The 25,942-nt window shown below is 42.3% G+C and overlaps 1 protein-coding gene across 2 annotated transcripts in view; it reads left to right on the top strand.

The window, feature by feature from the left end:
- The first annotated feature begins 867 nt into the window (after nucleotides 1–867).
- The window catches only part of Neb (nebulin), a 200,705-nt gene continuing 175,630 nt past the window's right edge, over nucleotides 868–25,942 (top strand). The window contains exons 1-12 of one of the 2 annotated variants that reach the window (XM_021181047.2): nucleotides 868–947; nucleotides 1,517–1,598; nucleotides 2,116–2,180; nucleotides 5,743–5,784; nucleotides 7,672–7,872; nucleotides 9,577–9,684; nucleotides 10,143–10,247; nucleotides 11,122–11,226; nucleotides 11,852–11,956; nucleotides 17,353–17,457; nucleotides 23,063–23,167; nucleotides 23,718–23,825. In XM_021181047.2, coding sequence (XP_021036706.1) covers nucleotides 2,145–2,180; nucleotides 5,743–5,784; nucleotides 7,672–7,872; nucleotides 9,577–9,684; nucleotides 10,143–10,247; nucleotides 11,122–11,226; nucleotides 11,852–11,956; nucleotides 17,353–17,457; nucleotides 23,063–23,167; nucleotides 23,718–23,825 — 1,020 coding nt within the window. In that variant the 5' untranslated portion in view covers nucleotides 868–947; nucleotides 1,517–1,598; nucleotides 2,116–2,144. The remainder of the gene's footprint in view (nucleotides 948–1,516; nucleotides 1,599–2,115; nucleotides 2,181–5,742; nucleotides 5,785–7,671; nucleotides 7,873–9,576; nucleotides 9,685–10,142; nucleotides 10,248–11,121; nucleotides 11,227–11,851; nucleotides 11,957–17,352; nucleotides 17,458–23,062; nucleotides 23,168–23,717; nucleotides 23,826–25,942) is intronic. The other variant, XM_021181053.2, reaches the window with a different exon arrangement.

Here is a 25,942-nt window from a genome sequence, read left to right as displayed (position 1 = left end):
CTTGACCTACCATGGCCCAGCTGTTATATGGTTCTGTACAAAGTAAATGTCTTATCCTGTGAATTTTCCAGTAGGTCATCATTTTCTCCTCCTGTAGTAATTTCCCAACTTCCCGCTGATCTGTATCTGCCATTCATAAATAGAGCCTTTGGGGCCAGCATTCATGCTTTGCTTCTAGGAGATGGGAGTCAATAGAAAATCAGCAGCTCAGTTACCATGGAGAGGTGAGGCCTTGTATCCCTAGCAGCTGGGCAACTGGGGGAAGAAGTTGGACCCAAGTGGCCATGCCCTTGCCTTAGAACCAGAAAGCCAATGAGGCCACACTCTCTGGTTACACTTGTGGAAATCTCATTCAATGTTACAACCAAATAATGTCACCTATAAATTACATCACATTGAAAAAAATTGTTTCCGACAGCCTGATGATGTCTGGATTGTGTTCCTCAGTTTCTCACACAACTACACCGGTCTCACACATGCCTGTCCCTCCGAAGTTAGCATTCCTAAGGAAACCTGTGGACCTCTGTGAAGATCAGACAGGATAAGGCCCGCAACAGAAGAGCCAAAGTTTCCAAGTCCGGCTTAGTTCCTCCAAATCATTCTGTCCAAGTCGGGTACCAAGCGAGGCTTCAGAAAATGATTGATTTAAGCCTGGACTTGACTCTTAGGGGTTGGCAGTTAGGTAAAATCCCATCGCATTTGAATAGTTCTAGGCTAGCAATTTGTTACCCTTTATCCTTTAGTGGAATCGACGAACAGGTGGTTTGCAGAAGATCACCCAGTATATTTAGCTTCTGAAATTTGAGCAACTCGAGATCTGATTGGTTGTTCCTCCCACATGATAAGTTGGGAGCGCCTGCACCCCTGTGGCTTTTGCCTGGGCGTCTCAGGAGGGGAGAGCGGGGAGAGGATTTGCTGCTGGCCAGGGTTATTCGCATAGCTCGAAGGTAAGGACCATTCGTGTCTTCTTCCGGAGTGTTCTCCTGAGAGAATGTTCCATGATTTCCCTTGAATTAATGTTCAAAGTTTTGTGTCTCTAAATGGGGAAACAGCGGTGAGCCGTGGCTAGGAAGAGACCCTATTAGTCATGTCTGACACAGAGCGTGGAGGAGGTCCTGCCCTCTCTCGGTATTGCTTGACCATGTTGGCTGTCTAACACCAATTTGCTTTTTAATTTTTGTCGTTACCTATATTCCTACGAAGAAAGCTCCATGGTCAGTGTTCCTATATTTATCCCACCATACAGAGCTTCCTTTGCCTCAGAAGGCCTAGCAGTTTCGCTAGCTTAACAAAACCAGCCACTCAGGGTATTGGTTTACAGTCAAGCATCTCTGGGAGAGGGCAGCTGCTCTCAGACATCATACAGCTTGTATGGGGTGGCCATTCTCTGGCGTCAGGCCGAAGGGCCTTCAGCCTTTCCCCAGTTCCCGAATTAGAAATCCAGGCCAAAGACTGACACGCTTCTGTGTACTTCAAGCAATGCTTTAATTTTTTTTCTTTCTTTCTTATTTTTCAGGTTTGAACAAGAGCTACAGAAAGGGAAGGATATCCGTGGAAGCCAATGGTTTTCCGGAAGAAAATAACCCCGTTGCCTTGAGGTTTATACTTCTATTTCAAAATTTATGGGCAGATTTATTCTACATGTTCTAATATTAGATATACTTCATATAGCATTCGAGACCAAGGCAGAAAACAACGTTAGCCTGCCTAGAGTTTGGGGGTTATGAGGCTAAACTCCAATTACTGAAAGCCACACTCAATTTTCTTTCGCTGAACATTTTGCTTGAAAATATTTCCTGCCTAATGTTTGGTCATTTAAGTCCCATCTCTTGAGTCCAAACTGCATTGTTTTCTTTTATAAAACTTGAATTGAGTAAATTTTGGATGAGTAGGCAGTGCTCAGGGTATACCGAAGGTATTAGGAGAGAAAAATGGAAGCTTTGATTTGTACACTGTTTTACGTGTCCCTTAACCCACTATATATATGTATATGTGTATATATATGTATACATAACATATATGTATATACATATATGTTAGTGTAGAATGGGTTGGTTTTAAATTTCTTGTATAAGAAAATACTAATATATTTTTGTTTGTATGGCATATGGAAAGTTTGTAGGTGCCACTACTACTCTGGAAAAATGGCGGATGAGGAAGAGTATGAGGAGGTGATAGAGGTAAGAAGAGAGCCCCTCCGGCAGCAAAACACTCTGTGTAGTGACGGCTGGAGCCAGGGGGTGAATCAGTCATTTGAAAAAACACATCATCTATTATAACATCCCAAAGAGTCACCAACAAAGTACAAAGAAGGCGTGTCTCATGTTCCGTTTCACCTGGAAGTGACAGGGGGCATCGCTACTTCCCAGTTTTACTTTTTCTTAACTGCTCCAAAAACACACAACACAACAAACAAAAGCTGGGCTGTAGGTGCAGATAGGTTTTAATTTACCTTTTAAAAGGATTGCTTTCCCACATCCCAGCCCAAGCCGTCAAACGGCCCTAGGCGCGTTTCCCAGCACCTGCACCAAGAGAGAAGGAATCTGCTTCAACTAGCTGAATTGCATAGGGGAGGTGTTACACACAGGAGGAGCCATCTATGAGCCGCTTGTGTGTGTGTGTATGTGTGTGTGTACGCCCAAGATTTCACTGATACACATGTGAGCCCATGAAGGTCCGAGAGACAGCTGGAGCCACTTTCCCACCAACTCCATCATACTTAAGTAAACAAGATGAGCTTTTGAATCTTGACTGAGAACTAAGACTACAGCGGCTATCTTGACAACGTCCTCCCAAATCATTGGTGGCCTCCTGGACGTTTTGCAGAATTAATGTGTACTTCCTGTTAGTATTACATTGTTGTAATCTCGGTGTTTCCTTTCCTTAGCTGCTCTTGCCTTTATCTTCTAGAACAGAAACCCAAAGGCCTGAGGCTAATCTGCGTTAATATATTGCTATGAAATTGAAAGTGCCTAAAAAGTTCCAATTAATAATGGTCTAAACAGATGAAAATCTGTTGTTTATTTTTTAAAAAATGATTGAAATTAACTAGAAGAGCTGTCCCAAACAAAACTCTGGATAAAGGTGCCAAAATTTATACTTGCTAATCAATCTTTATTTAGGCAAAGAAAATTTTCTATTCTATAAATAAAATTACCGTTATTACTGAAGTATATAAAAACCAAGCTGTATCTGACAGAGGTAGTGAGTACCTCTCTACTCCTATGTCGGTGGCTGCAGCTTCTCATGAATTGTACCATCACTAATGAGCATATTAAAGTAAGTTTGGAGAAGTCAGAACTATCCCTATTAAAGAAGCACACTATAAATTAGCAATCATGAATAATTTCTCTCTGTTATGATAATCAGAGGAACATTTTCAAGTCTCCAGTCAGACTACCTTAGCCTTTAAGTGTTTGTGTAAAGTGTTTAAGGGCATTGTGTTAGCTTTGATTGAGCCAGCTCGTCACGACAGTGGAAGGGGCTATTTTAGGCATTCCATCCTTGCTCTCTTGTTCTCATTCCTGCTTGTGGTCTGACTAGCACATACTAACTAATAGATCGCCTGTCAGGGAGTGTTGAACTCCAGTCTCTTTGGTCTCAGAAAAGATCACAAGCATTGGGTGGTTGCAGATCCAAGAGGATTGGCTCAAAAAGAGTAGCCAGTCTCAAATCCATGGCTCTTGGGGATCTTAGATATCTGAAATAAAATATTGCTGGCACTGTCTATATGGACTGAAATGAAGAAGGAGAAAGGAGCAGTAATGTACTGCCTGATTAGCAGAATAACTCTAAAAGCATGAGGTTTGGCATTCAAGTTAATGCCAAGCACTTGGATGATGTTGTAGTTTTTGTGAGCTTACTTCCAAGACATTGTGAGATCCCAGAAAAGATGAAACCACATTGCTCACGAAAGCTGCTTTTACTGGGATGTTAAGAAAATCTAAAATCGATGGGAATCATCCACTGTAGTTTAATATTTCTTTGCAGGCTACTCAGGCTCTGTGTGACCAATGGAATAGCTCCGTTTGACCTCAGTGCTAAACACTAGTACTACTTAAAGTGTCTAAATGGCCTTTGTCCTGTGCTGAAGTCACAGGGGTAAAGAGCTCTCCTCTGTCCTGAGAGCACATGGCACCTATTACTATATATAAAGATGCGTGCACACAAAAATTAAATTTTAAATGGAAAATAAGTACAAATGTAAGGAACATTAAGTGAGCTTTATATAGTTAATGACCACGGTGAATAGCTCGGCTGGCCTGGGGCAAGGAGAGCTTACTGAACCAAGGGCAGGAGAAAGTAGGGCGCTGAGGAGAATTTTGCTTCAATGTATCTGCACCCCCCCAGCCCCTGTCCCAAAAGCTTCCCTGTCAGAAATAAAAGAAAATCAGCATAAAATTCCATCTTTTTTTTTTTTTTGATTGAGAAAATGAGCCAAGTACTCCCTTTTCATCCCTTGGTTGAGTACATTGACCCACAGAAGCCATGCCTTCTGTTTGCCCAGCAGCACTGGATGAGGCTGGGGCAGGATTCCACTCTCCTTAGGCACCAGAGACAAAATGTCAGCCAGTTCCTCTCTGCATCTATTTATTCCTCATGATGTCAGAGAACAAACCTGGAGTGGGTTTCAGATCCAGGCTGCAGGCCCAGTGGCAAACTGCAGCCTCACTTCCCAAAGTCCCATGAGGTGCCTTTCCCTTCCCTTTCTTCCTATGACCTACACCAACTGAACCTCAGCAACCCCCCTTTCCCCACAGATATTCTACCCCAGTTAAGCTAGTGAAGTCACCTGCTGCTTCAGCGGAGGCACGCAGGCAAGTGCTGAGTGGGATGTAGGCTATACTGTATTGAAAAAGAGGCAGCCATCACTCCAGAAGACACTCTTAGTAATCCAGGGGAGATGGGAACAACAGATGTGAATATTAGTAGACATTTGCTCACGGTAGGTTTGTGTTTTGTTTTATAATCAGTAGCAGTGAGTCCTGTAGTAGCTTCCCTTTGTATGCGCACAACACCCTGAATCCTCTTCTAAGCAGATCATCTTAGATATGGTGCTGGTTAGGTTTTTGTCCACCTGGGAAGAGGGAACCTCAGCTGAGGAATTGCCTCTATCAGACTGGTCAGTACGCAAGCCTGTGGGGCATTTTTGATTAATGATTGCCATGGAAGGACCTAGCCCACTGTGGACAGGGCCATTCCTGGGCAGGTGGTCCTCACTTGTAAAAGCAAGCAGTCTGGGGGCATCAGGGACAGCAACCAATAAGCAGTGTTGTTCTTCCATGGCTCCCGCCTCTGCTCCCGATTGAGTTCCTGCCCCGACTTCCCTGGATGGAACTGTCACGGGACATGTAAGCCAAATAAATCCTTTCTGTCCTAAATTGCTTTTAGTGGTGGTGTTTTCTCATGGCAACAGGAAGCAAACTGGGACAGAAATTCTAAGGGGCAAGTGTTTCTTGCCCCAGGAAAATAGCTTCCAGTGACTAAGAGGCACCTCAGACCCCTCATCTTGCTGGACAGTGTGCAACTTCTTGCTAGATCTGATGTGTGCATTTTAGCTTTCCTCGAACTTCCTAAGTGAAAATAGATCCCAGAATAGGAACAGGACATTACCTCCTTCCTCCCTGCAGATATTCCACATCAAGTCAGCCAGGGAGCAACCTCACAGGTTCAGTGGCAGCAGGGGAGGGCTGGCTGCTGGCTGTTCTACTTGTCTCAAACACTCTTGTGCTCTGTTTACAGTACTACACAGAGGAGACAGTTTACGAAGAGGTGCCAGGAGAGGTAAGACTCAGCCCGCACTTGCATGAACCGATTCTCATTAGAGAAGAGCCTTTTTCTTCCCTTAGAGACAGAAAGATGGAGAAAGGGAGTCTCTTTAGGGAGCTCACTCTCCCATGCTCAGAAGTTGGTATTGCAGAAGATGGCCTAGTCAGCCATCATTGGGAAGGCCCCTTGGTCTTGCAAACTTTATATGCCCCAGTACAGAAGAATGCCAGGGCCAAGAAGTGGGAGTGGGTGGGTAGAGGAGCATGGGCGGGGGGAGGATATAGAGGACCTTCAGGATAGCATGTGGAATGTAAATGAAGAAAATATCTAATAAAAAAATTGAAAAATAAAAAGGTTCCTGCTGCCAAGCCTGATGACCTGGCCTCAATCTTGGAGAGCCAAATGATAGAAGGAATAAACCAAGTCCCAAAAGTTGAAAAAAATAAAATAAAAGACCACACTCCACAATTGATAGGCTAATTCACATGTTTTTATACTCTGTTAAGCTCAGATGGCTAGAAAGGGTTCCCTACTGCATGTGGCATGGTTTTCTTGTGCATAGATAAGTTTGAATGAAGGCCATGCCAGTGACTGCCTTTTCTCCTACACTGTCATATGAGGGATGCCTAGGACTTGTGATTGGCACAGCCTTGCAGTTTCACCACGTAAAGTTGTAACTTGCAGGGTAAAGTCTCTGCCACCAGGGATAGTGCTCCTGAGAATTCCAAGAAAAGGCTTTTATTTTCTTGCCAACAATCCCAAGTTGGAAATCCCCCTGCCTCGTACTTTACTTTCTGCATGGAGTTGTTTCTCCTTGAGCATGGCACATACTAATCAAAGCAGCAAACTGTGACACTTATGCCAAGAGCCCGTGACTGGATCAAAGCTAACCTTGGTAGTTTGATTGGTTCCTCATGCCCAGGCATGCTTGAGTAATAGTAGGCAGAGTTTAGCCAATTAACAGTGGGACTTGTCAGATTTACAGTCGCCTTGGCAGATTTCTCTTCCTCATGCTGGTGCTAGAATTCTGCTTTGGACTGGAGATCTTTGCCTTGAAGGACATGATCTTCCACAGGTCATTGAAGCCTCTGCTGCTCACCCTCTTCCCCTGTGTCCCTTACTCCTAACCTTGAACTACATTCCAACTTTGAATCTTAGCATTTCCGTCACAGCCTGCTGTAAGAAACAATGGCTTCCCAGCTACTGCTCAGCTAAGACTGTTGAGAGGATACTTGTCCATTATGTTGCCACCATTGTTTTGGTCCCCGGCATAAATGGCGGTCTAGTTCAGATTGATGAACTAAGTCAAGAGAATAATACAAATCCTGATGTGATTCATTTTTTAAGGTTTTGGTTTCTCCCCATGATATACAGAATGACTAATGCCTATGGGAATTGCAACTGGTCTTTCTTATCCACTTAAAAGTTAAGATCAAGAATTTAAGCTTTATTCTTAATAGCCTTTCATTTCCAGGTCTCCTTTGCTTTTTCTTGACCTAAACCACTTGAAAATATTCTTATTATTTTGTTTTATGTTGACGGTGCTGGAGGTTGAACACAGGATCTTGTACATGCTAAGCAAGGGCTCTACCATTAAGCGACAGCCTCAGCCCTCGCTTAAGAAGACATGATTTAGACTCTCTGATTTTTTAAATAATCCCTTAAGATATTTAATGAAATCTCTGAAAAGACGGGTTACAGGTGATGTCCCAGTCAATTTCCAGGCTATGCATGGTACGTGTCTTCATATGGATGTATGAATATAATATGCATCTTCCTGCTATGGCTTGTTTTGTATATGGAAAAGGAGCACCAGGGATGTCAGAATGACTGAAATTAGAACATTATACAGCAAGGTCACTGTATTGGTTTTTATTTCATAGCCACGTGTTTTATTTTCAGACAATTACAGAAGTCTATGAAACCACAACGACAAGGACATCGGACTATGGCCAATCAGAAACTTCCACACCAGCGCTGGTACAGCCACAACCAGCAAAGCCGGTGGAGCGGAAGAAGGTCATCCGAAAGAAGGTGGACTCGTCCAAGTTCATGACCCCCTACATTCAACACAGTCAGAAAATGCAGGATCTTTTCAGCTCAGTAAGTCTTAAACACCACCTCCTATGCAGTTGTATGATTGAGAAGTTACTGGTCAATTTTGTAGAAATGTGCCTTTTATGTGTGACTCTGGATTGTTGAGTAGCTCACCCAAGTCATTGCAACATCAGGATGAACCCTTGTTGTTACCACAAGATGACACAGGAGTTAACTATAAAACATGTGTTGCATAGCCAATCTAGAGCAACAGAAACACGAATATTTTATTTCTTTACTTATTTACTGGAAGTCTGTTCATAGAAGCTGAGTTGTACAGATAAACTGAGTACAAGAGCCTTGTAGAGTATCCAATGGCATGAATGATTATAAAATGGTTTTCAAGAAGAACTTGTGATTCAGAAAACCAAGATCAGACTGAATTCATTAGAAAGTGAGGATCTTGTGATTCAGAAAACCGAGATCAGACTGAACTCATTTGAAAGCCAGGATCAGAGCATTTAAGGGTAACCCAGAACCATGAGGTTTCTGCAGAGCTACACAGCCAGTTTGCCTACAAGATTTAAAACTACTGGCGCTCAGAGCATTTCTGTTTAGTGTTCTGAGGCTCAATCTGGTACAAAAGGGGTCTTCAAAGCTGCCAGGTGTCCTCACATGTACCCCGGACTGAAGATGATTGAAGAGCCAATGTTCTCTGCTTCTTACACCACAGTCCTGTAATGGGCAGTGCCTGCCAGGACAGAGATACACCTATTTCAGTAGATCTGATTTGTTGATTTCCATGTCAGGCTATGATCTCTCTAGGGAGCTTGATTCTATGTGGTCTAGGTGCTTGAAGAGCTGTGCTGTTCAGGGGGACATCCTTCCATGTGTGACTGGCCTCTAAAGATTCGATTTTGGTTGTATTAATTCCTGGGGATTATGAAGTAAATTTCTAACTTGGATCCTTGAAGGATTCTAAACAAGACCTTCTTGCTTCCTTCTCTCTGCAGTGTTCAATAAAGACAAAATTATCTCATTAATTTATTGCCATATAATCTCACTAATTTGGACATTAGGAACCTGGAATTTCTGATATTCTGAGTGGAGTGCTTGCAAACACCCACACACACACACACACATACACACACACACACAGACTGCCAGTGGCTGATGTCTAAATAGGCAGTGGAATTTAAATTGTTGACTATTCAAAAATATTCTTTGAGGGCCTTGATAGTTATAAACGATGCATATTATTACTAAAGCAAGGATTCACTGAATAGCTAGCAGAAATAATAACTTTGCATATCATTATAAAATAGTCCATAATTCAGGCTTCCCATTAATTCAGCTGGCACCATGGCTTTGTAACCACTGCAGTTCAGCTGCAGCTTCTAAAGTGATTCTGTCTGCATTGTATCAGCAATTAAATCTTTTCAGGCCGAAGTCATTTTCTTGAATAATCTATATTCAGGCTTTTGTATATGTGTGCAACCTAAAAAAAAAATCAAGAGAATTATTTTCGAGCATATCCAAGACAATTGTCTGTAACAACTCTCCAGGATCCTATCCTGTTTTGGAGGAACAATTTACAAATCTATTTTAGTTTTTGCTGAGAGGGTATGGGACAGAATGATAGCTGTTGCAACAGATAATTGTTATTCCTTAAAGGATTTTTTTAAAAAATCAGATGAGGATGTGTGTACTGCCTGAACTTTCTGCTGCTGTCTGGTCACGTTCCAGGCTAATATCTAGTATTCTTTTCAGAATAAATACAAAGAGAACTATGAGAAAGCAAAGGGACAGCCATACGCCATCACAAGCGATACTCCAGAACTTCGCAGAATCAAGAAAGTCCAGGATCAACTCAGTGAGGTGGGCTTCATTCCTCAAGTAAAGAAGGGGGCGTTGTGTAAATATGCCTGGCTCGGGATCCTGGGGGCTCTAAGCATAGGGGGAATAAGGAGACAAATCACTCTGAGCTAGTTCAGACATCTAGATATGGCATTAGCTAGCCATGAATCATGTCTGATCCGAATGAATCCAGGGAAACTTTGGAAAACTTGGCTTAGCAATAAAAGAGGAGACGATCTTCCAACTGTATTTTGAGCGACAGTGGTCCTCCAAGTTGAGTACAGTGAGGCTGAGAAGCCTCAGGCTGGAAGTTCAGCCAGCAGAGCAGACAAGTAGTAGCTGCAGGTTCTCTGTGGATCTTCCTAGCTAAAATTCAGGCCTCTTTGCTTTGTGATGCAAGCATACAGTCTTTGGCTTATAAGAGCCTTAGATGTGTGTCCATGCTGGTTGTGAAGTTCAGACATGTGTTGTTTCTGCAGGTTAAGTATCGAATGGATGGAGATGTTGCTAAAACTATCTGCCACGTGGATGAAAAAGCAAAAGACATTGAACATGCTAAGAAAGTGTCGCAGCAAGTCAGCAAGGTAAGGTCATGTTGATGGGTGGCCCTGGGGTAGTCAACAGCATGCATAAGGTCCATTTCTGTGTAGATTGAGAGCCATAATCCTGCTCACAGATCATGTGAGCAGGATGTTTACATGGAACAGCAGGCTCCACAGAGGACTGAAGTGGCCTGTAGCTTGCTGGGGGTGGATTGAAGATTTCTTGACTTGCCTGAAGAGGCATTTGCTACTCTGATGGAGGAGGGGGCGGGATGCTGCAAAAGTACAGTCCTGATATTTGTCTATTTGTTTGTTTGTTTATTTATTTACTGCAAGATAAAAGCCAAGATCTTATTTGCTGTTTAAACTTTGAAATAGATTTGTAAGTTATCAGATGTTAGCATTGAAAATCAGAAATTTTCTTTCTCTTTTTCATTATTCTTTTGTGAGTATTCCTTTTTCATTAATTAATTAATTTAAAAAATTATTCTCTCATACATTACATCCTGACTACAATCTCCCGTCCCTCCACTTCTCCCAATCCCCAGCTCAGATCCACTCCTCCATTTCCCTTTAAAACAGGAGCAGGCCATCTTGTTTGTTTTTAAAGGGGTTTAGAAAGCAAAAGTTTTATGAGAAATTTCCAAATTCAAATGTGGGCAGCTAATTAAAGAGTTCTAGAATATCATGTAAGTCAAAAGAAAGCTGAATTAATTAGCTTATCACAATCTTTGAAAAAAAATTGAAAATCAGAATCAGAAGGTGTTGTTGTTGTTGTTGTTGTTGTTGTTTAGCAAAAGCTTACTGATGCCGAGAAGGAATACTAGGATGTTAGCATGGTCAACGCTTTCCTGGTTGTGTGCAGCCAACATCACTGCTCTGTCAAGCCATCGTTGTCCATCTGTTTTCTCTCTAGGTTTTATACAAGCAGAACTGGGAAGACACCAAGGATAAGTACCTGCTTCCCCCTGATGCCCCTGAACTTGTCCAAGCCGTCAAGAACACAGCCATGTTCAGTAAGGTGAGGGGAGCTAGTTCCGTCTAATGTCCCATCGCACACTTCGAGCCATAGGTGCTGAACTTTCGACAACATGGAGCACAGCTTCTCTGTGTTTCTGCAAGTAGCCTCAGGACTTGTGTGGGACTATGGCTTGACCAGGAGGACCCTCAGACCCTGTTGAGGAGCATGCTTGGGCAGGGTGGCTGAAAGTCCCTGGAGAACCTGAACAACCCATGGGTGGGAACATAACATGGAGAGAATCAAGACACACCAGGGAACTGATTAGGGAGTTGACCAAGCAGTGGTTGATTTCTTTGTTTGTTTAGATTGTCAGCTTTTCTTTGGATATCCCTGGCTGTCACCCTAATTAGCAGTTTGTTTTATGATAGAACTTCCCTGTTCCTTAGGCAGGAGGCAGGTAAAGTCATAGATAGTAGACAGCATCTAAAAGTACGACTTTTTAGAGGTAGGACAAGCTCCTAACAAAAATAAATAACGTGGACCAATGGAGGAGGGAGGTTGTCTGTGACTTTTCCTGACCTCGGCTCTCACCTTGACCTTGGTGCCTCATGTCATCAATGCAGTTCAAATGGTATATTTCATGTATTGCTTGTTTTCTCACCACTTCTTGCTCTTCTCTGATTAGAAACTGTACACTGAAGACTGGGAAGCAGACAAAGCATTGTTTTATCCCTATAATGACAGTCCGGAGCTGAGGAGGGTAGCCCAGGCCCAGAAAGCACTTAGTGATGTAAGTGAAATACACTGGGTACCATCTGAATGTGGGGTCGGGAAAGCCTGGGCCACGTCCTTAGGTCCTTAGGAAAGATCCAAAGTCATTGTTACAGAGGACTATATCTACAGTCAAAATATATTATGTGTATTTATCTCAGCAATAATTTATACTTTATATTAGATATAATTTAACCCAAGCCCTTCTTCCTTTATGTGAGGGACCTAAGCTCATACCAGTAGTGGCAGAGCCTAGACTTAGACCCCAAGACTAATAATGTTCTTCCCACCAAACCATATATCATTTTCTCCCTTGCCTCGGCCAAAGTTGTTTTGTGGTGATTGAGGAGTGGCATTTTTTTTTTTAAACAGCCATTGGAGTCACATCCCTCCCTTTGAAAATTTACTAAAGGAACACAGTCACTTCAGAGCATTTATCTCTATCCTACCATCCACCATTCCCTGAATGGGATGTTTCTCTCTTCTGCCTGGGGATGCTTGAAACCTGTTTGCACAGTTTATCCCCCTGAGAGAGAGAGAGCCTTGGAAATGCTTTATGTAGGGGCTATTTTCAGAGTTAGTAAAAAAAAAAAAAAAAAAAAAAAAAACACCAGCAGGCCACTTGCCAGGATTTTTATGTCCTAGGTCTTGAAAACAGTATATTAGAGGAACTTTAAAAGACCTTAAAATCTTCAGCACTGGAACCAACCATGGCAGAGTCCCATACCCTTGTTTTGAGTTTTGTTTTGTTTTGTTTTTTCCTTCTTGGGTTTACTGGAAGTCTTCTAGATTTACAAAAGATCCAGGCTTTGGCAGAGAACTATCTTATGAAATGGCCTGTTACCTGGTATTCAGTTGTCATCCAGAAGAACTCAATGCAGACTTAACAAAGCAGTGAGACTTACACGAGATTTACTTCCAGTTAATGCTAGGATCCTGGATGAATCAACACTGCCATTTTATGATGTCTTTAACTCTGAGGTCTAATGTTTGCTGCCTTTCTTTGCTTTGACCTGCAAATTTTAATGGATTTGTTTTGACCCAACTTTTGATTAAAATTCAACTCATATAAGTTTATACTTCCATAGGGCAGGTTAGGAAAGAAATCAAAATGGAACTTTGAAGTCACCTAACACACTGTACCAATTTTAAAATATATGCACTTCCTGCTTCTCTTTTAGGATATAAGTTTTGGGTTTGTATCTCACAAATTCACAATTTGGTGATGAGGTCATATTCTGGTTGATGAAAAACTTATAATGGTATCTATGGTTTTTAATTCAAGTGAGTGAATGGATTGTATAGCAAAAAAAAAAAGTAAATGAACAAATAGCAAATAGCAAGTGGGTAGCAGAACATCAACTTGGGTGCTTACAACATAGAGCAGGAATGACTAGGGAAACCTTCTGAAGCAATTATGTTGGGTTGCCAATGGAGAGTGACAGGCAGAATGTCTTCTCTGTGGATGAGCTCCTGGCTTCCTGTTCCCACTGCAAGCATTTCATACCATACCGTAAGTAAGAGTAACAGTGGTTGGAAATGGATTATCGTCTGCCTGTTCAGAAGGAAGCTGTTTGATGTTCTGTTTTCTTGTCACAGTGTCAAGGGCTAGCCTGTCCCTGGACAAGGAATCTCAGAGGACATGAGATAAATGCGCTTAAGTCCAAGCCAAGCCTTGTTCATAATACAGGTCCTTATCAAGTAATAAATAGCTATGTATTGAAAGTTTATTGTACATGAATTTATAGCAGAATAAGAAAGTTCATTCTTTCCCTTTAAAATATCATACTGGCAGGATAAAAGTATTATATGTCAAATAAAAATAAAAAGAGCAGAAATGTCTGATCGTTGCTATGAGAAAGGTCACACAGAAGAAATGATGGAAATCTGGGTGATGATGAAGAAAGACAATTCAGGTTCAGAAACCATTTAATCAACGGGAAAGGGCCACATGAGTCTGGGATGTTAGAGAACGATAAAAGTGGGTGCCTCATTTGTAGGGTTCTTATTAAATTGCTAGGGCAGGACCTTAGGAATCAGACTGGTGTACAAGTCTGGGCAATAAGTCAACATGAGGTGCAAGTGACGACAAGAGGCCAATGAAAGAAGAGTCTGAAGAAACTCGTGATAGACAGACCAAGGGAAAACTCAAACTTGTGGCTATTCATAGAACTCTAATTTGGCAGTGTAGATGTAGCAAAGGGAAAGAAAGGAACCATAAGATAATAAATATTAAGTGTTAATGACAGTGGATATTGGAGACAAAGGAGAGAATGAAGCCATGGGAAAGTTTATTACCACATAACACATCTACTTAAACATTTGTATTATGGAGAAAGAAACATACATAAATCGACAGGGAAAGTGTTTGGATCGAGGCATTCTATGGATAAAGTAGATGTTGAGGCTATGAAATCCTCATAGACATGAGATAAGGATAAGAACTTAATGTTTAAAAGTCATCAGGGTAAATATGATAGCTGAAGACAAGAACCTTAGGAGGGAAGCAGCAAAATAAGTCAAGGACAGAGTCCTGGAGAACACTCAACTGCAGGACACTTAGAAAGGAGCCAGCACAAGACGAGGGGACAGAGAGGCTGAAGGGGAGTCTGAAAATGCCATGTCATGTAGGCACAGGGAGAGTTGTCCAAGAAGACCCTGTCTGCACACCTCTCTTTTCCACAAAACAATGACTAAGAAATGTTTCCATACCACTTAAAGTTGGCTGTGCCTTTGAGATGTCGCAAAAATGAAAACAAGAAAGAACTTACAAGAATGAATTAAAAATGCCCACTCTGCCTCTGCAGTTAGGAGACAGCTTTATTTTTATTGCTGACCAAGTATGCACCAAGTATCATATTACTAGCATGGCTATTAATACTATTGTTAGCAACATGAGCTTTACAGTCTCTAGCTCAGAGCTGTTGTCTACAGAACATATTCCCATGTGGGCACGTAGCCTTCAAGCCAGGGCCTTATATTAGTCACTCTTGTTCTCTCTCTCTACCTTATTTATGCATCTTATTAAATACTATTTACCATGTTTAGATTAAGAATGTCTTTAAACTGATCTGGAGCACAGAATTCTAACCAGACAGAACTCTGAGCATTATTTCTGAAAAATAGAGACTTGGTGATCTGATTTCTCAGGAACTTTTTTATTTTTAAAGATTTATTTATTATATGTAAGTACACTGTAGCTGTCTTAGGACATCCCAGAAGAGGGCATCAGATTTCTTACAGATGGTTGTGAGCCACCATGTGGTTGCTGGGATTTGAACTCGGTGAACTCGGGATCTTCGGAAGAGCAGTCGGCGCTCTTAATCACTGAGCCATCTCGCCAGCCCTCTCAGGAACTTTTTGACGGGTTGTCGCACTTGATGAGCATTTCTCCTGTTTGAATGCTACTCTCTCCCTAAGGACTTAGAAGTCATGGAAAATTCCACTTTCCCTTTACCTAAAATGAAGTTTTTATGTACTTAAATTAAGCAGGGGGATGTATACCTATTATCTACTTTTTTTTTTTAAAAGAAATGTCTTTTATATCTCAGTTAACTGTACTAAGTTGATACTATTTATTTATTTATTTATTTTTAGATATTTTCTTCACTTACATTTCAAATGTTATCCCCTTTCCTGGTTTCCCCTCTGAAACCTCTTATCCCCTCCCCCCTCCCCCTGTTCCCCCTCCCCCTCCCCCTTTTGTAATTGCTTCCAGAAAATTTTTTTTCTTTTTTCTTTATTAGACATTTTCTTTATTTACATTTCAAATGTTATCCCCTTTCCAGGTTTCCCCTTCAAAAACCCCCATCCCTTCCCCCCTCCCCCTGCTCACCAACCCACCCGCTCCTGCCTTCCTGGCATTCCCCTATACTGGGACATAGAACCTTCAAAGGACCAAGGGCCTCTCCCCCCATTGATGACCAACTAGGCCATCCTCTGCTACATATGCAACTGGAGCCATGAGTCCCACCATGTGTTTTCTATGGTTGGTGGTTTAGTCCCAGAGAGCTCTGGGGATGCTGGTTAGTTCATATTGTTCCTCCTATGGGACTGCAAACCCTTCAGCTCCTTGGGTACTTTCTCTAGCTCCTTCACTGGGGACCCTGTTCTCCATCCAATAGATGGCTGTGAGCATCCACTTCTGTATTTGTCAGGCACTGGCATAGCCTCTCAGGAGACAGCTGTATCAGGCTCCTGTAAGTTGATACTATTAAGAGACATTTAGACCAGGTATAAGATAATTGTGGTCTTGGAATGAGCCAATTTATTTTCTAACATAAATAAGAATGTTGTCATGTTGAAGTGAAGGTATTGTGTGATAGAAGAGTTGGGAAGATGACTTCCAGTCCAGTTTCTGCTGGAGTCAGTCCCTGACCACTCCCACTAGTTAGAAGATTCAGGAAGGCAGGCAGAGAGGAGAGAAGAGATGAAGGGAGTCTGTGATGTATATGTACCAGACTTCTTTGTTTTGTTTTATTTTTTTTAAAGACAATAGAAGCTTTTACAGGCTGAGAGGAAGGAGGTAGTAAGGAGTGAGAGGTAAAAGCTGTGACACATAGCAGGGATAGTTGATGCAGGAGCCATATACAAATGGCAGGAGAGGGGATGGTAGAAAGCTCAGGAGGCCCCTGAGGACTGCTTCTTAGAGCCCAAGCAGAAGATCAGAGGTAAACTGTAAGTCCAAAGCCCCTTCTTTCTCCACAAGAGAGACCACTGGAGTAGAACAGAGTTCAAGACCTGCTTCTGGGAGCCTGGACACATCATGGGATGCTCAAGTTTCACTGAAGACAAAGTGGCAGTTGGACATTATAAAGTCATAGAGTGTTAGACATAGAGCCCCAGGCAAGTTCCAGTTCACAGAACCAAAAATTGGGTAGACGACCTATAGGGTTCACGTTAGGTGCTTGAAGTCTTACTCCCATACACCTTGTTTCTATGCCCTTCTTAATCCCACTTACAATGTTAGCATCATCCCATCGGTTAGTGTGTGTGATTCTCCCCTGTACCACTCAGCATCCTGGGTCAGAGAATAGAATGATATGTAATTAAGTTATCCAGAAGTGGGCGTGGCTAAGTAGGTATGAAGAAAAGACAAGATCGAGAGTGGAGGATGTTAGCAAAAAGAAAACTTGCCATTGCCAAGGATGCTATGAAGACAGATGCAAAGAAACAGGTCAAGGACCATGAATCCTTGAGAAGAGAGAAGACTCAAAGAAACAGAAATGAGTGAGAGTCCTGAGAGGTAGGGCGTGTAAACCAGGGGACAGTCGAGGCTCAGTAGCGCACAATAATTCAAACCTGAGAGACAAAACATTGGCGTTGTTAAAAGGGCCAAGGAGCAAATGCAGTATGAAAAATGAGGGCTCATTTTCCAGATGCATATGAACATTCTTGCCTTTTACTTTTTGTCAGATTGCCTACAAAAAAGGACTCACTGAGCAGCAAACTCAGTTCACGTCCCTGCCTGATCCTCCTGAGGTCGAATTTGCCAAGAAAGTAACCAACCAAGTGAGCAAGGTAAGCGTAGAGCAGGGGTTGGGCCCTGTTTCTCTTGGCAACCTACTGATGGTGAACTGAAAGAAGAAACAGAAACACCAGGAGTATGATTGCTTATGCCCTGCCTCCCTCCCCCTCAAAAAACCCTTTACACCAAAAACAGCACATGTGCTGATCACATAAATGGCTTCAGTGGTTAGTGAACTTGGTGACTCAGTGATTTTTAAATGTCACAGTTACCTCTTGATAAGGCAGCTTATTGGCTTATAGCCACTTGACATTTTCCGAGAAAGATACCCAGGTCACTGACTGACTAAGCTACACCCTCTGTGGAGGCTGCAGTTTAACTTGGGGGATGGGGAGACACCCTGGCAGTCTTATACCCCTGTACCCTCAGTCAGATGCGGACAGACTGTATGAGTGAGCTCTCAGACAAGGCTCAGTGGCCAGTGGTGGGGCCAGCACTTTAAGAGCTTTGAAACCCTAGCAAGCTGCTTCTTTTGCCTATATTTAGCCAGATAAAGTAACGCAGAAGGATGCAGCTGTGGCAAGGAATGCAGGGAGACAAGTGTTCGGCTGGTACATAGGCCGGGCTAAGTCCTGTTGTGATGAGGTCCTGTCGGGCCACTCTCTCTGAGACACAGCTGCTTTTATCTTCCCTTCTTTTCCTCTGAAAGTCGAGACTCAGTTTCATCTTCTGCTTCAATTTTGACTGAACTTCAGGATTCTTTTCTTTTTCTCTTTTCTCTCTCTCTCTCTCTCTCTTTTGCTAGAGGTAGGCTATTGAAAAAAAAGATAGAAATGATATAATCTCTCCCACAGTGTTTTTAGCTTCTCCTTTCGAAGAGTATTTAATGTAAAACCAGGGGCTGTGTATGTATAGTAAAATTTCTGAGGACACTTGCAACCTTCCCCTAGGGCTGAGCAGAGAGAGGTTAAATGGAGGACTTTGCATATTGAAATGGCTTCTGGGTGTGTCCATAGCAGAGAAAAAGATAGAACAAAAAGATTGTTTGGGAGAAGTTGTATTCCAAGTGGTCATTTAAAAATAATCCATTTTTAATTTGTAAAGACTATCTCAATTCGAGTAGAATTCTTTTTTATCTAATTTGAGCATGCAGAGTGGACATTTGCAAGTGACTTTTAAGTATTGCTTTCAAACTTTCCCATAGCCACTCTCCATCAATGTAGATCCACCAATGAAATCCAAGTTGTGCTATTCTGTAAGGCAGCCCTTAGACAAAGCTGACAACTGAGCTCTTAAAACATAACTAGAAAAAAAACCCTCTGAGAGTATTAGGGGATTTGGACTCCTACAATAAATTATATACAGAGTATCTTAAACAGCAGGCTCTGGCTTCTCAAAGTCTCAGAAAAGCTAAAGTCAAAATGAAGTGCCCTCACATTATGAGCTAAGAATTCCATTTATGAATTGGAAGAGGGCACATACATGAGTTTGTTCCCCTAACATCGAGAGTCTTTCTTACACACAGGAAGCATAGCTTGGATCTTAAATGCTTACCATAAAGTAAAAACAAATGTAAAATAGCCAGTCTCTGTTTATACCAACTGTGTGCTAGAATGGTAGTGCATTGGATCTATTAGGCTAAGTAAAGTATATTAAAGTTCTCTTCCCGCCTGTTCTTTTGCATCTTAAGAGATATGGCTTCTGGACTAGCTTCGTGTCAGGTCTGTCTGGACTGCCCACTGTTTGGAGAGGGTAACACAGTATTAGGTACTTGGTAAGAGTTGCACACCTAACTTTGACCTTGTAGAATAATCTGAGCTGAGTGGCTGAAGATGAAGGTCACTGGGTTTGGCCAAAGAGACATAATTTATTTATCCAAGTCTTATCCAGATTCCTAGTGTCTATTGTGCATCAAAAATACCAGTCTCTTTAGTGAGAAATATTGTACATGGTAGTCATCCAGCAACATGGCATCCAAGCAGAGGCCCAGGCTGCCAAGGGTGACTTCTTTTTGATGCTCTCCCTCATCTTTCCCATGCTCAGGCTTTTGGGATCCCCATCTCAGCATCTTTGTAGCATCTTTTTCTCCAAAATAGATTTAAAATGTCTCCTTCATTGTCTCTCTTTCAGACACTTAAAACTCTTGATGCTTCCTTGCCAAACTGTGCCTTCTGTGTCTGTTGTCTGTTTTACAGCTTCCTGTTCAGCTGGTAATGATCATATACTGGCAACGGTTGTACAGATATTACATTCTCTCCAACAGCTCTTCTTACTCTCCTTTTCACAGTATATTCATTTCCTTTTATCTTTGCCAAAACCAGGAGCTTCATGCCAGCACCCTTCTCAGTCTTGGGTATGCTTTGTGGGTGTGACTTAGGTGAATAACTCAGGATCCTGAGTGGTTCCTATAACAGATATTCCAGGTGAGAGAACAGGCTCACCAGGACCTGCTGAATGTGAATTCTGCATACACCATTGGGAAGTGCCTTTAGTTTCTCTGTGCTTGCCTCTTTGCTTCCCTCCAGTAGTTTCCTGTGGAACCTGGAAAGCTTTTGTAAAAAGTATATCTTGCAGAGGCACATTGTTAAATAACACGGAGCCCTGATCTTCTGAAATATTCTATTGCATTGAATTAGGGAGATGCCTATGGATCTCACCATAAGGCATTTTATTGAGTCTTGAAAGTAACTCTGTACCAACTACGGTCGATGTAACCCAGTGAGGATGCCCTACATGCTCTGAACGATAACTTCTCTGCTAATGGAAGTGACTGGTAGCTCAGTGCTGAGCTACTTAGAAGAGAAGAGATGTGATTAACTCCTTTCAGTTTCTTTCCATTTGATAACCATATAAAAACTACCGGTACCTATCTGGAAAGTGGAAAATGAAGCCATGAGTTTAAGCAAAACACCAGGAAGCCTAATTTTGAAGCCCAGTGCCGTTAGCTGTCTAGTGGTAAGGAGAGCCTATGGTTTAAGGAAACAACCACTGTGCCTACTGGCATCTGGTCACCTCCCCCTACAAAGTTGATACTCAGAGCTTGGAACTGACCTGGTATCCTTTCCTCTATTTAACAAAGGTTTCAGGGAAAGTTCAGTCCGATCTTTCTTCTAGGCTGTCATTGATCAACTACAAGAGAGTGGGAGGGACGATTAAGGAGAAAGTTTCAGGGCTAGACAGAAAGCTCGATGCTGGGCTTCTGATATGGGGGAGACTGCCCACGTGGACACTGCCTGCCTTTTCCTCTCGTCTTCTGGTCAGAGGCCTGTCCCTTTGCCCTCCTTCCTTCCTGCACATAAAGGGGAATGAGGAGGGTACCCTCCTCAGCAATTAGCAAGCTACAGCCACCCCTTCTCCCATGCAGAGGGACCCCTTACTAACATAGGAGGACTTGGGTATAGACTGTGAGTGATCAGTCCCCAGCCAGACCTATGGCAGGAGGAAATAGCAAGCTTTTATTCCTGGAAGGTGAGAAGAGAGGAAGGACCTTGGAGGAGATGTCCCGGTGGTTTTGTGCTCTGCTCTTTATCTTGTTTAACTACTTCCTCAAAAGCCACAAGTCTATCTCTGTTGTGAGAATTATACTCCTACTCAGTTCTCCACAGCAAAGCTACACACCCAGCACCCATTTCTCTGTAACAGCCCAGGGCTGGCCAGGAATAGTATCTGCTGCTTCTCAGAGTGTTGTTACAAAGACCTCTGTATATCAGCTTTTTGATGCCTCAGGTCTCATCTCTTTGCCTAAAATCCTGAACTGCCTGGCATTCTCCCCAACCCCCACCCCACCCCCCTGCACAGATCATCAGAAAGACTTAACTACCGAAAGACTGAACCCTGAAATGGGGGAGCATCAAAAACTTCTGAAATGGTTTTTTGTTCCTTGCTTTTTATTTTTGAATATTTTTATTGCTTTCCTTATTTAGTTTGGTTTTGGTTTTTTGAGACAGAGTCTTACTATAGAACCCAGGCTAATTTTGAATTCATGATTCCCTTGCCTCAGACTTCTAAAGCTCTCTCTCTTTTTTTTTTTTTTTTTTTTTTTTGTAACAGATATCTGCCACCATGCTCAAATCAGACTTTGGAAGCGTTAGTGTTTATGGGTATTTTATTCATCTGACTCTTAAGAAACCTGTTTCCCAAAAGATTAGAAGTACTTCTACGGGCAGCCTTGGCAAGTCCCCAAATCTATTAATTCTCTTTCGTTTTGTATTGGGGATTTACTTCAACAGAGGAGGTGTCTTAGTTAGGGTTTCTATTGCTGTGAAGGGACACCGTGACCATGGCAACTCTCAATAAGAAAAACATTTAATTGGGCCTGCTTTCAGCTTCAGAAGTTTAGTCCATTATCATCACGGCGGGATGCATGGTGGGTAACAAGCAGGTAGACACCATGCTGGAAAGGTAGCTGAGAGTTCTACATCTGGATTGCTAGGCTGTAGGGAGAGACAGACAGCATCTGAAACCTCAAAGCCCACCACCACTGACACACTTCCTCCAACAAGGCCACCCCTACTCTAACAAAACCTCACCTCCTAATAGTGCCACTCCCTCTGAGCCTATTGGGGTTGTTTCCATTCAAACCATCATAGGAGGGTAGCTGAATTAGTTAGCAGTCTACTTTAGAATTTGTTGTTCTGTTTTTGTCTGTTGAGGTAGGTTCTTTCCATGTAACCCAGGATGGCTTGATCTCAAGATTCTACTGTGTCTGCAGATCTGAGTCTTAGACAAATTCAGTTTCTCTGTCTGTCTGTCTGCCTCTCTGTCTCTCTTGTCTAATATACAATTTTCTCCATTTCCTTATGATAACAGTTGTCATTATTATAATTACTGTACCATACATTTGCTTAGTGCTGTAGATACACGAAGCATCTTTATCATATGATCTTGCTTTATCTTTCTAGCAATGTTCTGGGTAAAATACAGCAGCAGCCCTTGGGATTGAGAAAATTGAAGTGTTGAATCATTAAGTCAAAACTTTAATAATGACTGTGTCCAGTCATGGGCACTAAAAATCCAGAGATCTAAAATGAACAGCTATAAAAGCTGTTCGCTGATAATTAGCATATTGACCATTGCAAAAACAGGAAATAGGGCATTTGGGAGAAAGCTGCACTTCCTTTTACACTGGTTCTGTACATCAGAGCTTGAGTTAGCAGTATAATGGCGAAGGACTTTCTATTTCCATGAAGGGTGTGGTCGAGGTATAGGTGCATGCAAGCCACCTGACACAGTCTTTGGCATAGCCATGTGAGTCAAGGAGAATCATTCTAACCCTGCTCTAGCTTTGCCTCATGGTCCCAGATCTGGGGTTGTGTAGGTTAATTCTGTTCCAAGAACACATGGGCCAAGATAATTCATAGCAATGTATCTTAGGTCAGTGGTGAGGTAACTTCTGCACAGCACTATTTGAGTTAGAGTCTAAGTCCCCAAAGTTAACAAAGATAACTAAGAAAGATAGTCTTCTTATCTCTCTCTTTGTTCCCCTTAAGTCAACTTTCTTGCTGGGTCAGTAGACTAGAGTGCAAGATAACTTGAAGGTATTCATTGAGGACCTAATACGAACCTCGTCAAGATACTTAATCGAATACTACAGTCAATTCCTGTTTGTCAACTCTTGATTTCTGTTTTTATTTCATTTCTTTTTTTTAACTCCTCCAGCAAAAATATAAAGAAGACTATGAGAAGAAAGTCAAAGGAAAATGGAGTGAGACACCATGCTTTGAAATTGCAACAGCCAGAATGAATGCTGATAATCTCAGCTCAGTAAGCCGGGATCCGGGGCCAGATGTCCTGGGAGGGGAGCTCTTTCTCTAACAGCTTTCAGCTGCTTGCAACATCTCAAGGAATTCTAGAATTCTAGATGCTATCTTGACCAGATCACATGGTTTCTACCTTAATTTTCATAGAAACAACCTGGTGAGACCCTCTTACTAATTGCAAAGTATAGTTAGCATGAATCAAAGAGACTTTGTGGTTTATTCTTTGCCCACTGAATAAAATTGTAAATTTATAACATCAATTGATTTAGTTTCACTAGAAAACAGAACTCTCATTCTTTTTCATTCACCTGCTCTGGATTTCCAGTCCTCTTTCCTAGTGGGCCTTTCCAGTTGTTCTCTCAGCCTGTTCTAATCGTCCAGACCTCTGTTAAGCTGATAATCATTTTGGCAATGCCCCTGTATTCTCTGATTGAAACCTGACTGGCCTAAACCAAGGGGGAGGGGACATGCAGACTTGAGGGGTTCTGCCCAGTATACACGGTCATGGAAGTCTGTCTCCACAGCTGTTCTCTACTATCTTTTCTGTCTTACAGAGGAAGTATCAGGAAGACTTTGAGAACATGAAAGACCAGATCTACTTCATGCAGACCGAAACACCTGAGTATAAAATGAATAAACAGGCTGGAGTCGCCGCTAGCAAGGTATTGATCTTCGTGTCCTTAGTGGGGAGAACTCATAACTCTTACCTTTGCATATACTGAAAAGGTGGTGGAGTAGATTCTTAGGGAAATTCCCAAAGCTGAGGCCAGTGCATAGTAGTTCAATGCCTAAAAACAATAAAGAGGAAAACTGTGCTGCAATAACAGTAGAATCCTAAGCATCACCTAATTGCCATTTTCATTCATTTCCTGGAGTGGAAGACCTTTTGCTGGCCAAACACATGAAAGGAATTATCTTAGATAGCAGTGCTTCCACCAGAAAAAAATAACTGGCAACCTTATATGACGCACACTTCACACTCAACACTGTCACGGCTCTTAGGTTCTTCCAAGTTGGTGATCACAAATAAGATCAGGAGCCCATGGTTGTCTTCGTATGCCCTGGAGAGTGACTTTCATAAAGGGGTTATTCCTTGCCATCTTAAAGTAGTATGATTTTTATAAAAAGCATAAATATTAAGGCTGAGTAAACTAATGCCCTCCGCAGAGCATTGGTTCTGCCAGAGGGAAGAAAGCAGGAAGATTCTCCCACCATGGAGAAAGTATAAGGCAATGGTGTTCTAGATCAAGATACCAGCAGGACAATGGATGAGAAATATTTTGGAAGTGGAGTACACTTGGTTTGTTGAAGGATTGGATCAGAGAAAGCTTCCAGACTCAGCAGCTAGTTGTACGGGGTTTCCCTTGATGGATAAGGGGAAGATTGCAGAAGGAGAAGGTGGTTGAAAGAGGTTGAAACAGGAGTTCATCTTCAAACATGGTACATTTCAGATGCCTTTTAGATTTGCAGGTGAACATATCACGTTGTTTGGTCAATTATATGAGTCTGAAGTTTCAAAGTACCTTTATGGGAATTTTATATACAATTTGGGTATGTTAGGGTGTGGATTGTAATGCCATGAGACTGAACAACATGAAGGATGTAGGGTGGATGGAAAGTGTCACAGACTGAACCCTGATGTGCTCCCATGTGAAAATTCCCGCCTAGTGAGAGAGGAGCACAAGAGAAAGGTAGCAGGGTTGTTACATCAAGTGAAAAGGGAGAATGGCGTTATCACCTGTACCAAGTGTTTCTACATGGGTTTGCTAGTGCATCGTCACTGGCAGCCCAAAGAACAGTATGGTTGTGCTTGCTTGGAGAGGGCTCATGACCGAATAATAACTAGAAAACAACTAAAGATCAGAATATATTAAGCTTTTCCAAGTGCTTTCCCAAAAGAAGCAAGAATGGGTGATAGCTGATGGTAGAGAAGGTGATAAGGAAAAGTTTTCAAATAGAATACAAAAATCCCATGCTGCTGTGCTGATGGGAAAATCCAATAGAGAGGTAACACTGAACCAATGCTGACGGAAAGCTGCTGGGTTGACGCCCTTGAAGGAGGGGAGATCTGATTTGTAAAAGGAGGGGTGGCTTTGTCAGAAGTCCTAACAGTTCTTCCATGTAACAGAGGCAGGTGGGATGATAGGATTCATGACTGTCCCCCTCTGCTCAATTCTGCTTTACAAGGGAGTTTATAATTCCATGAGGTAGAAAGGCTATGCAGGTCTCCCATGCCTATAGAGCCTATAGAGTAGCCTCTGCAGTAGTCTGGCTAAGCAATAGGGCTGGTACATCCGGGTTTCAGTTTTGTATCACCTGCCCTTGTCTGCTAAGCTAGTTGGGTTTTTGGTAAGGTTTGTAAGGGTAGCAAATTACTTAGGCTGTACAGCACAGTAAATATACTACCCAAATAAATGTCTCAGACTAGAGAACATGGTCGGAATCAGGATCCATTTGCTGTTCTTCTCACTCCGGACATGTTCCTGATTACAGGTTTTTCATTTCCCCAACTCTCCCCTGCCCCCACCCCACCTTAACTGCTTCTGTCATGGTTGGAATTTAAAGTACAAGGTGGGAGTGGAAAGAAAAACTGAAGTTGCCACCATTCCTCCTACCTACCTCCTCCTTGTCCTGCCTGTATATGAAATGTATGTCTGCTCAATGCACGGTTCTAGGAAGGCCATAAAAGCGAACTTGAGAATTGCGCGCGCGGGATCTGAGACTGCATTAGTTAGGTAAGCAGAAACTGGCCTGAGTAGGGCCACAGGCCTCATCCGGC

This window comes from Mus caroli, chromosome 2 (genome assembly GCF_900094665.2).
Source record: "Mus caroli chromosome 2, CAROLI_EIJ_v1.1, whole genome shotgun sequence".
Classification (NCBI taxonomy): Eukaryota; Metazoa; Chordata; class Mammalia; order Rodentia; family Muridae; genus Mus; species Mus caroli.
Note: the sequence above shows the minus strand (reverse complement) of the source record. Positions and strands in the feature narration are given on the sequence as shown.